Raw genomic sequence first — 12,822 nt, 5'->3', positions numbered from 1 at the left:
GTTTATATTTTTAAACACCTTGGCACATGTGGGTACATGCTCAATTATAAACTCACTTCACATGCAAATTATACTGGAAGGCGCCACCACTTCTCCACAGTGCCAACAGTAAGGCAACAACGCCACCACTTTTATGAATATTTGCATATTTCTTTTTGAAGAGCTTGAATGGTCTGATATCCAGGCAGGAAGTAAATCATTTTTAACAAGCTTCTGGGTCAGCAACCAGCCATATCAGAATAGGTTTTTTCGCGTGTGGCTTGAACCTGAGACCCCTCCCCCCGCTCCGTAGACGGACGCCCTAACCACTAGGCCGCATATAGTAACAATGGGCAAACAACACTCATCAGGCCGATTTATCAACTTGGGTGCCGGACTTCTTATTTACTGCATTAAGAATTCTGAAAAAGTTCCAAGTCTGCAGTCAAAAAATGCTCTTCTTATTTTTACTACATGTATTAGTACATGTTATGCCGGGTGCTTAGCAAGAAGGCAGTCGGTACCCGTTATTTGACCAGATGCTGGATCAGCCACCGGCACTGATAATGTTTTGTTTTTTTAAATATTGAGAAAAGGCGACTTATTTATACATGTGTTTCAAAATCGACCATCGATCAGAACGGTTTCTGATAAGTTCCGGTCAAGGGATGTTTAGTGATTTTCTATCCCTTTATTCAACTAAAACGGCTCTACATAACTGGCAAACAGCCCTCATGCTATCGGTTTCAATTATAACTAATATTTTGTAAACGATTCATCAAACATTGTAATATTGTTATTAATTTATTGAAATTATTCACCATGTACACACAAAACAATACAAAACAAAACAAAACGAATGCAAATTAAAGCTGTCGAATGCAATGCCTATCAACCGAATGACCTGATTAAAAGATGATATATTTTGTTACCCGTTTTTGAGATTCTTAAGGATGTTACAAAAGCAAACACTGCTTGCTCATTACAAAACAAATGAATCATTCATGCCACTTTTATGCACCAGTCAATTGTAACCACGGCCCCCAGGTCCGGGAATATACCGGGGGAAATGGGTCGTGTTTTTACCTTCCAGGTGGCCCCGCAGTGCCGAGTGAATGCGGTGGTTTTGTTTTCGCGCCGGAAATGCATGGGCCTTACCTAGGATGTTCCCGGGGGGGGGGGGGTCATTTGCCGGGGATTTTACCAGCAGTTTGTCCCCGCATGGCGGAGATTATACCCGGGATTAGGGACCCGCTATTCCCCGGACCTGGGGGGGGGGGGCGTGGTTACAATTGGCTGGTGCATTACGCTGACTCTGTCAATTATTTATGATATCTGGAGGTTTATTTTCCACGTGCTATTTCAGTTTATGGTGTTCGTCCTCGTGTTTGCAGACGAGAACGGGCACGTGCGAGTGGTGAATAATGAAGTCGCTAGTGCTTCCGATTAGGGTCCTCCTGACGATACCTGTGCCGTGACTCCCGGTGACGACGAGGGTGGCGCCCTGCTTCTCTGCCTCCTTCACAATGGCGTGGCCTGGCTTTCCATCCAGCCGCAACAAATGGTGTTTCACCTGAAACAGTTCCACTTAGAATTGTTCCTAATTATGTTGATGAATAAGCCGCAAAACTGTGGGATTAAAGGATCTTATTTAGACATTTGCAATAATCGTAAAGCTATTATATGTGTAAACGTCACAAATCGCAAGAATTTGATATTATTATTATTATTATTATCTGAACATTGAGCTAATTTGCATACTAGCTGAAGTTAAGTTCACACAAAAATGTATCAAAAAAAATATTACTCTAAGGTAATTAACGACTGAGAGCGATATATGCATTCGGAAGTCCTCGGCCATTGTCTATGGAAACAACCTTGGATGTACATGTATATAGACGGTTTACAATGTCAGAAATCGGTACAGTTTAACTACGCTGCAAGAAGATCGCGTAGTAATCTCAATACAGCAGTTAAACTTGATGACTTAACTCTTGGTAAACTTTATTACGTTTGCATTAATACAATTCATTGGTAATCAATTCAAAGCTTGGATATAAAAATGCAAGCTAAAACACTACATTTAATAAACGAACTACTTAATTGTACTGATGTACATACATCCGAGGTTATTTCGATAGAAAATGGCCGTGGAGTTCCGAATGTATTTTCCGAATTGTTATTGACAATATGCTCTGTCAGTGTCACCCTCAAGGCAGTCTATTGTATTAAACTGAACAAAATCCGTGTAGAATTTTAAAGTATCAATTAAAATTCGCACGTAAATCAGCAGAAGAAAATCTTGAAATTCAACAAAATTAAAGGGACTGACTGTACACCAGATTGGCACCAAAAAAAGTATTCTTCTGTAACGAATCTCAGGACAATTATTGTATAAAATGTTTTGATCTTTGATGTCATAATTGTAGAAAAAATACCAAAATGTAAAAATAAATCGAGTATATGTATAATCACGTGATAACATCGACTGGCCAATCACGCATAAGAAATGAATTCTACAAGGTAGACATACCCAAGCACCTGTGATCGACATATGTATGTTTTGATCTAAGTTTAAATTTATTGCCAATGAAGTATATTATTGCAAACATAATTAAGATTCCCAAGAGGTAAGTTAATAAGTTTATCTGCGAAATTAAATTACTATGCGATCTACTTGCAGCGGACTTAAAAATACCCGATTTCTGACATTGTAAACCGTCCATATACATCCGAGGTTGTTTTCGATAAAAAAATGGTCGAGGAGCTTCGAAAAGTTCTATAGTGAGGTATAATTAACAGATAAACAGGCCTGTTTAATTAAAGTTCACAATGTCGTGAGGAAGCGGCCTACATTGCGTGACTTGGCCATGGTGTCGATGCTGTCAAAGATTTGCTTTATTTTTTGCTCCTCCTGCTTCAGCAGTTGGCGGGCCATCATAGGGTCGCCTGACATTATCGTGCTGACTGAAAACAAAGAGAATTATTTTTTTGAGCATGTTGTGGCAGTGCCACCATAGGTTCGCCCATCAGCACCGTGCTCATAGAGAGACAAGTCGTGTTTCAACATGTGATGAACCAGTATGCAAGGGTTGCATATCTTCATCTTTACAAACTACGAAATATGTGTCGTTTGCTCTGGAAACGGAGTTTAATATGAGTTAAATGACTCACTGCAATGAAACAGCAGGTACCAAAATAATTCCATCTGTAAGAATCATATCAGTACAAATGCATTAGTAAACTCATACGAGCGTTGTACTCACTGTGGACTGGCTCTGCACAGTACGCCAGCAGCACACGGTCGGTTGGGCAGTATAGGTAGTCCGCGAACCCTTAAAGTGACACTCAAAATCAATACATACACATGTATATAAAAACATAAACTTTAAGTGATAAACCTTTAACTACATACTAAATTATGCATTTATGGAAATTATAAATTACTGATAACATGATTGTAACCGTTTATTTAATAGCTGAAAACGCAAAAATATTAAATGATTGGTGAGTGCTAAAAGATTTACTGTGATCTACTATCGGCTCATAAGGTAGAAAGTTCATGTTTTCTGCGCCTTTCTTTCAAATTTGACTCGGTACTTACCTTCATAAGTATCATAATTTATTCAGCCCTTTGGGTATATTAAAGCAATCGTATTAAATGTGGCAAATCTTATTTAGGAGTAAGAGTGCATCTTTAAATGGAGGTGCACAAGGCAAGACTGATATGGATCTCATCATTCAAGTTACTGTCTTATTTAAATGGCAGCATCCTGTATCAAGTCATGTCTGGTCTTAACTGTGTCCTCTCTGTGGCGAATCACACAATGTTAAACGCATATCAAATGTTTCTGATTACTAGTAAGAAAGTGTGGCTTATAAAACAATGATCAAGCATGTGCATTGCAAGCAGTTCGGTCAACTCAAAAACGACATTTAACATAAGTGTCATTAATACTTGTTTACTAGACACCGATTATTTAAAGTCTATACTTTATCTGTTCTATTCGGACAGATCATTCAATAACATGAAATTAGTTTAAATTTTCGCGTAGACCAAGCTTGAACCTAAAAGTATTTAAAGAAGACTCACATTCAAATGCATGCTTGGAGTGTTTGCTTCCGTCCATTGCAACCAGGATAATGCGTCCGTGGGTCCCTTCCGCCTCTGCCATGATGATTTGCACAAATATCCTTAAGGTTAACCTAACCACAAGATGTGGGGTAACAGATAATATCAGCTCAATAGGCTTCGATATTTCCGATATGCATGACAAAGGGTTTATATTTAGATACACAATATAGTTTGTGACGATATTTTGTTTCTTTTTTAAAGTAATCTATGCCGCTGAATGTTCAAGTCATAAAGTCCATTTACGTTACACCATAAATATATATTTATAGAATTGCATTTATATTAATTGAATTTGAAAAGACTTGTTTTCATTAAAAAGTATACGTGACCGCTTGATAATTTTACCATAATTCATTCTAAATTACATATTGTTAATGAAGAAATAGCTTAAAATGCTGCTTGTAATACCTCACAAATACACGAGTTTTACTGCATTCTTGATTGGACCATATCCAATTAATTTATCAAACGTCTGATCAAGATCCTGTGATACGTGGTTGGAATTTCAAAAAAAATAAATAATCACTACAATCGAGTATTTCAGATAACGCCCATTGTGCGGCCCGAACCTTCCACCCCCGCCCCGGACGCTCTAACCACTAGGCCACAAATGTTTGTCTCTCTATACGTCCACAAAAAAGATATAATATCACACTTTTTTTACTATGTACCAAGGACATGTTATTAAAGTCTTAATAGATGTTCAAAACGGCATTCTTCTTGTAAAGGATTTGCCTTATAAAAAATCGTAAAAAATCCGTCCACCTACAACCATTTGGACTATTAAATGTGACATCTAACTTTGAACTACTTCTTTGTTTGACCGTTAGTTGAAAATCCGTTATGTCTTGATAAAAGTACTAGCTTTACCAAATCGTTGTCGCGAGGTGTAAACATCCGGTTGAATTCACGTTTTAGAATTTTCCAGATTTATAGGTAAATTTTGACATTTTATATATAGTATAACAATAATTTATCAAGTTAAATTATAAAATATGTTTATTAAATATGGTATTTCCTTAGATTCGTGTCCTATATGCAACTTTTCACCATGATTACCAAATATCAGAATGTCTGATTTTATAATTTTGGAAATAGGATTTTACATGTTGCATTGCTATGGCAACGTCAGTGTTTTGATAGGCCTGAATGAAATATTTTAGATGAAAATATAAAATAACTTTCAAATAAATAGTTGGTTGATTACTAGTACATTTCTACTTAACTAGTAACTTTGATTTTTATTTAATTTATTTTGAAAATAAATAAACATGTAAAAAATAATAATTTTATTATCAATTACTAAATTAAAATAAAAATGTTTTTTGTATTAAGGGAACATATGTATGATCTATATTAAAGTTATTCAATATCAAATTATTTGTTTTTACACATGTGCCTGTAAAGTGTTTAAGTAAAGTTGCTATTATGATAATTATCAGGTTTACCTGTGGAATGCAGTGTGCTAATAATTTTGCTGTTGATTTCAGATAACATTAACAAGGAATAAAAATGGTGCGTCTTGTAATCAAGAAAGGAGATGAAGCCCAGTTTCTCTATGAGACGACGGTAGATACAAGTGTTGATGATGTCATGGCAGATGTTACAGCAATATACAATGGAAGACTCAAAGTTCAGCGCCTCACAGCAGGTCTGTACACTTGATCAAAATGTTGTTTGTGGTATATTCTGGGAGTAGGAGTTGTTATTGGTCACAGGTATATGTTAACATCTTCAGGTATTCAAAATTATTAAACACATTTTTAAATTTGAATAAATACTTCCGAGATTGAACTAGATGCACTGAATATTTCTTGATGAGAAATAAAACATCAGCTGGATACTAGGGGTATTGAATTAAATATACTTTCTGTCATTAATAGTTTATTTCATCTTCGGCTGCAACATGTTATAATCAACCATACATGATAATCATTTTTTCTCTCACAGAAATCGATGATCTGGCTGAACACGGTATCACTTTGCCACCAAACATGCAGGGACTGACAGACGAGCAGATTCATGATTTAAAACTGAAAGATGAGTGGGCAGAGAAGTGCACTCCTCAGGGAGGGGTTGTTGTAAATGAAGACAAAGTTGGACGCAGGAATGGACAAGGTATATTGTGTTCATATAGTTTCAATATTACATTGCTCTCTTCTCATTCCTAACATAGAAGAAAATACTAGTTCAATGCTGGTACGGCAGTGGCTTAATATCCCTTGTGTATAGACAAACACCCTGAATGTTGAAACTGTACAAGGTTTCAGTCAACTCAGATTTAAGAAACAGAATGATGTACTTGAAAGAACATGACTATAACGGATCCTTTTTTGGACTCTGAGTAAATTATTTTGTTCAAAAGTAATGAATGTATTCTGAATGCATTGTAACATTGTCATAAATTTTGTTTTGTTCTGTTTTAGCCCCTACAGAAAAGATGGCTGAAGTTTTAAAGAAAACCTGTAAAGAGGCGAAGGACATGATATCTAAGGTAAGAACCTTACTTGTACCCAAAGGGACTCCTTCATGTTTTGGCACCATTTATTTATTCCAGTTTTGCATCTGAAAACAATTATAATTTAACTATTTAACTTGTTGAAATAGAAACTGTAGAAAGAATACATTCAAAGTATAAACAAATATTCTGTTCTTAGTGGGAAGCAAACCCACGACAGTACAGGCAAGGATAAAATAGAAAACAGACGACAAATCCTCATGCACACAAGGAATCAAATACATACATTGGGGATAACTTAACCTTTAAGCCTTTTGTTGAATTGCTTTACTATCGCTATTCAAAATCATGGACTTCAAAGACAATGTTTGAGAATACATCAACATTTGTTGAATGATTTCAGCTGTCTGTATCTTAGTGTTAACACTTCTTATGTGGCATACCAAAAAAGAGTGCATTTTACAAAAACATAAGCGAGTGCCTTTAAGCTTAATTAGGTCATACATGTACCTATTACATTTCATATTTGGGACAACCTAAGTGTATGTATCTATGCTTATTGTTTGCTCAAACTCATTTAAAATGAAATAGCTGTTTACGTTTGTTGCAGTCAGTAATTGATGGTACGCTTACACAATTCCTCAGAAGTAATTTTTATCATTGCAGAAGAAAGTAGCTGCGAATGAAATGGTGACCCAGAAGACTGTCCAAGAGGCCCTAGACATTATGAGAGGAGCAGTGACCATTGTCTACCCGATGGGGCTGCCCCCTCATGAAAACATTAAGATGGAGTTTGAGAATAACGAAGATCTCAGTGGAACACAGGTAGGAATTATCTTTAAACAACTAAGTTTAGTTATTGTTACGTGTCTGTTTCTGGAAAAAAAAACTGTTTAGGCTTTGTCAAAGTCTAAGTGTCTTCTTCAGAGGTGGCAGCAGTGATTAATAGTAAAAACATTAAACCTTTTGCATACATGTACATGTATACATGTATGTGTGTATTTCATACAGATCTTGGGATGTTAGATAGCTCATGGAAGCACAATTTACTTATTTCCAACAGTGCTTTGGTTGTTGCTTAAAGAACAGCAGAGCGTTAATGGTTGTGGGAGACACTAGGGATTCCATGTGAATTATATGTGTGCCCTAGTTCTTATTTCAATTGACCTTTTGGTTCTTTAATTTACACTGTCCATGGTAAAGTACCAGTACACAGGAGACAACTTTCCTGGGTTTAACTTGTACTTAGTACACCCAAGTTTCCCAGTACAACCCTCAAAGCAGAGCATCAGTCAAGAAAAAACAAGTTAAAGAAGCAATTTTTATTACTCTTGCTTAATCTGGTGTTAAGATGTGCCCCTTGCCAACAGACAAATGGATAATCATTGATATCCACTTGCTGTGCTTTCTAGGGTCAATAGAATACATGTTTAAAATTAAAATGATGCTGTACTAAATGTACACATGCTTATGCCTACCTACAATTGAATATCTTTAATATTTTAGGCATATTACGATTATAATATCCACTAAGTTTTTTTACCAAATCTTGTCCCATGTTTAAGGCATCTCAGGAAATATCCACAAAGTTTTATCACAAGATCATGTCCTCTATTTCAGGCTTCAAAGGACATAATTGAAGAAGCTGAGGCATCACTGTGGTTCTCTGGCAAGGAGATGATGCGTGGGAGACCTATCAAAGACTTTGTTGGCAGGAATGAGAAAACCAAGGTCATTGCCAAGCTTCAGAAGGTCAGCATTATTAACCATCTTGACATAAGAACCCACTTAATAACTCACAATAATATTAACAATGCAAAAAAACAACAACAGGGACAAGCCAAGCAAATTTAAGATGAATGTTTGTTTTAAAAAAGAACAAACCAAAAAGGGGATGTAAAACGGAACAGAAAGACCATTTGTTAAATTTTTAAACATTGCCATTATTGATTCTCATCCATGCAGATAGGCTGATTTTGATGCTTAATATCAGTGTATCGGAAACCTCTCATGAAAATGTTGATTTCTGTGATAACTCAGTGAAGTATATTTTAATATTACACCCAATCTTTTAGTCCCTTAAATGAAGCTAAAATATACAAATAGATGTAAACTGAGGATGTGTTTACAGAAGGGCCAGGGTTGTCCGTCCCGGGAGCCAGTAGTCGGTGAGGAAGAACAGAAGCAGATGATGGCTTACTACTACAGAAAACAGGAGGAAATGAAAGTATGGCTAGACTTAAGTATTTTTTAAATTCTTTATTTTTATATTTCAAATAAAAGGTGCATGCTGAATGTTGTGTGAAAAGAACTCGTTCGGACAAGGCCAAGTATGAATAAGATTCTCAAAATAATTTCTTTGGTCCACATATATCTGATTTTGGCGTATGTTGAAATATGGGAAATGGCATTCACATGATGAAATAACAATTATGTGTATCTGAAGAGTACAATTATGTTATGAGGTGCGCCAAGGTTTTAAATGACGTTTAAGAAAGGAGATAAACCTCTAAACAGTGTGTATTCAGCCGTTTTTTTTAAACTTGACAGTATTTAGTATTTTTCTGGCTTTCATTTCATACAGCTATGTTTGTCTTTTGGTAAACCAGATATATAAATTTAATGACAGTAACAAAATTCTCCAGCTGACAGATATTGATATTTTTCTAATGGTAAATTGTTACATGTAAACTGGAACTGAAACATATGTGAAACAATATTACTTTAAATTTGATTTTGATTTAAATGCCTTCCTTGTATTTTGACAGAAACTTGAAAAGGAAGCTGAGGATTCACACTTAGACTCTGCATGGGCGGACAACAACGCCCTCAAGCGTAACTTCCACGGTCTCAAGGACATCAAGTGGGGACCCCGGTGACACCCTGAATCACTCCCCACAGACCACACATTCTGAGATCTGCTGCATTGCCGTCCAATGTTGATTGCATTTTACATTTATGTGAACTCATGGAACATTTTCTGATAACTGTTGTACATTATGTTTGGATAAGTGTACCACCAGCATGAAGGATATAAACCAGATCATAAAAGCAGTTTACTAATGCCATACCAGCATAACTGTTATCAAGGATCACCTAAATTTTCTGCTTATATTTGCCATGAACATGGGATTTTTTTTAGAGATATGGGCGGATTGTTCAGAACTTTGTTAAAGTTAACAGCGTGATTAACGAGATCATTGTTAACATTTAAACTTGAAATATTTAATTGATAATGTGTTCATATATTTAAATAAAACAAGTACAGCTGTATCAGCTGTCTTAAATCTAGTTAGAAACACTGCAGATCACATGAGTATCCATTTTACTTTAATTAAGCGCAGTTCATATTTGAAAGTTAACAAAGATGAAGTTAACAATGTTTTTAACTTTAACAAATGTCTGACCAGTCAGCCTTTTGTGTATATTTCCATTAAAGAAAGATATAAGGAAGAACTGAATAGGAGTAAATTACCTAAAAGTTCAACCACAGTTTTGTATGATAGCATGCAAGTCCAGCTATTGTTTTACAATGTTCTCAGATCATAGTTCTAGGTATTTCAAAACAAAAACAAGATTTATGAAATTATGTTGTGACTTAAAGAAGTTTCATTTAAATGGGGGGTTTTTAATACACACAGTATTAAAACAATATTTGTGTTGTGACTAAAACAGTAGCTTCAAATATTCCATATTTTTATACAAAATATACTGAAATTCATAGTGTAAAACTTGAGTTGACCTGTCTGCACTTGTTTTTTATTACTAAAATGAGCTTTAATATAATGTTCAAATGGTAAATGTTTATCTTAAAAGATTTTATTTAATTTATATCATTTGATTTTGTCTTAAAATGATACCTGGTTAACATAAATTCTGTATCAAGAAACTTTTGCGCTTTATTTATTTTACGAGATGTTATGAATGCACGTCTGAACTATTTCAAGATTTATAAGGCAATTCAATCTGGTAATCATAATGCAAGCATAACAGGGCTTAAGGACACTTGAATTTTTGTAAATATCAATTTTAATATTTATTTGAGTGATATTTATTGAAACAATAAATTGCATTTTAAGATGCAAATTTAAGTTTGGTATTTACTCAGGCATTGAACCCACCACGTAGAAAAAAAATATTTGCTGCACTTATTGGCACTCCTCATTACCAAGACAGATTCTATAGGTTTCAGCGGGTTAAGCATATACTTTTCTTGTGAAGGATATGCAATTGGTTATGGAAATTGGGTTGTTCATAGCTGTGGCCATTGGCCAAACTTTTGTCAAATGTTACAGAGTGATTAAATAAACGTCATATAATGTCAAAATATGTGGAAACCTAGATTCTGATGTTCTGATTACAAGCAATAGTCTATGCCCTTATTCACTGTCTTTTAATGTCCCCTTTGAATGCCTAAGAAAAAGGGAGCATATAGGTTTGCAAATCATGCCCATCCAGACCAGATAGCAAGTTGGTCAAAAGATCAAGTCTTGTTCGCAAAAGACAATTAAACCTCACTTGTATGTTACCCTTAACCAAAAGATGACAATGTTGTGATATAAATAATATGTCATGATCATGATTACATCCAACAGTGTCCACACATTAACTCAACGTTTTCAATAGCTTTAGTACCATGTTACTCGATCAGTGGTAGGTTATTTTTCCCCAGATTGTGACCCCTTATTTCAGAGGTTAGTTGGTTAAGTACATGGCCAACAGTATTTGAAGAAAGTCAGTGGTAGGTTGCACTTGTTATTTAAGGAGTTAGTAGGTCAAGGAAACAGCTAATAGTGTTTGGAAACTTTGTTTCATACTAACTTAAAAGTAGATTGACCTAGGATCTCGAAACTTGAGTGGTAGGTTGTTCCTGACCATTAAATGACCACAACTGTTTTTTGGGATAAGTGGTCAATGCCAGGCATTTTCTCATGTTTGTCAGCACAATAACTCAACAACGCTTTGACCTAGGACCATGAAACTTAACCAGCATATGACCCTAGGATGGGTTGGCCCAAAGTCAGAGGCACACTATCTTGATGTTTGAAATGTTTAACAACACAATAATGAATAAGGATTTCATCTACTTCTATGATATGATGCCATTGACCAGTAGATTACCCCTATTAATTTGGATGTCAATATTGATGCCTTCAGTGTTTTTTTTCTGTGTTTTTTGTGTGTTTTTTATTTTATTTGCTATCATTACTTGATAGCAAATCATTTTATTTTATTTATTTTTTTCATTTTGTCTGCACTATTACTTGATAGCAATTCATTTAGGGCCATGAAACACCAGTGCTAAGTTGTACGTGACCAGTGTATGACCTCAATCTGTCAGTTGGTCAATACCGTAGATAATATTGTTTGGAAGAATATAACCGCATATTATCAAAAACAAAACGGTTTGACATTGTACCATGAAATTTTATAGGTAGCTTGTACTGAATAAAAGCTCACCTCATTGTCAATATATTTCTTCTAAACACAGCTTAATGTAAGCGGCGCTTTGAAAATTCTTCTTTAATGATGATGATATTGATGGTGGTGTGGGGTGGCGGTTAAGATATATAACTAACCTCTGTTTAAACAAAGCTTAAATGGCGGACATTTTTTACCAGGATTAAACGACCACCTGTCTTTAGCGACCACTTTGACCTTTTCCCAAAGGTGGATTCTTAATACAGGTTTTACTGTTAAGGTATTCAATGTACATTAATGTGGAATGTTGATGCTTGCTTACTCCATATTATTTTGGTTTCATACGAAAGAATATGTAAATTATTATGTTATTTCAATTTAAATATCAATTAAAATACAAACCACCATAACTTTATCTGTAATGTGTTTCAGGTCATTAATTGTACAATCTGGTGACTAGAAAGGAATTCTCTTTCAAATAATACCAAATGCCTTTGTCAATGGCATGAAACGCGAAAATCCTATTTGAACATTGGGTACCAATATTACAAAAAGACTTAAGTCAAAACTCAATCTCAACTCATTTTACCACTTAACATCAAAGGTTCACATATGTTTAAAAACTTGTAATAAGACCATTCTGTCAAAGATTATATGGATTTAAATTGTGGTCAAGATTGTTTGACAGCAAAAAATGTAATTTAGTACAACTCATTGCTATTTAAAAAATACTCAATTGCATTTTTTACTTTAGTATTAGTATGTGTTTTATGAAATACCACTTGATAGTTTATATTTGGGTCGGATACCTTAAATACAAAGCATCAGC

General features: G+C 35.0%; 2 protein-coding genes across 2 annotated transcripts; one reads left to right on the top strand and one right to left on the bottom strand.

Moving 5' to 3' along the window:
- Positions 1 to 808: 808 nt before the first annotated feature.
- Positions 809 to 4,203, bottom strand: LOC128236619 (stress response protein NhaX-like). Its single transcript, XM_052951597.1, has 4 exons — positions 4,073 to 4,203; positions 3,246 to 3,314; positions 2,834 to 2,946; positions 809 to 1,552 (listed from the first exon to the last, which is right to left on the bottom strand). The coding sequence occupies exons 1-4, from the start codon at positions 4,152 to 4,154 to the stop codon at positions 1,337 to 1,339; spliced, it is 480 nt and encodes a 159-aa protein (XP_052807557.1). The 5' UTR covers positions 4,155 to 4,203; the 3' UTR covers positions 809 to 1,336.
- Positions 4,204 to 4,984: 781 nt separating this feature from the next.
- Positions 4,985 to 10,663, top strand: LOC128236673 (cilia- and flagella-associated protein 298-like). Its single transcript, XM_052951697.1, has 8 exons — positions 4,985 to 5,050; positions 5,605 to 5,765; positions 6,065 to 6,232; positions 6,541 to 6,608; positions 7,239 to 7,397; positions 8,193 to 8,324; positions 8,704 to 8,799; positions 9,341 to 10,663. Exons 2-8 carry the CDS (start codon positions 5,627 to 5,629, stop codon positions 9,449 to 9,451), a joined length of 873 nt encoding a protein of 290 aa, XP_052807657.1. The 5' UTR covers positions 4,985 to 5,050; positions 5,605 to 5,626; the 3' UTR covers positions 9,452 to 10,663.
- Positions 10,664 to 12,822: the final 2,159 nt, after the last annotated feature.

This window comes from Mya arenaria, chromosome 6, assembly GCF_026914265.1.
Source record: "Mya arenaria isolate MELC-2E11 chromosome 6, ASM2691426v1".
In the NCBI taxonomy this organism is placed as follows: domain Eukaryota; kingdom Metazoa; phylum Mollusca; class Bivalvia; order Myida; family Myidae; genus Mya; species Mya arenaria.
This window is presented reverse-complemented; position numbering and strand designations above follow the sequence as displayed.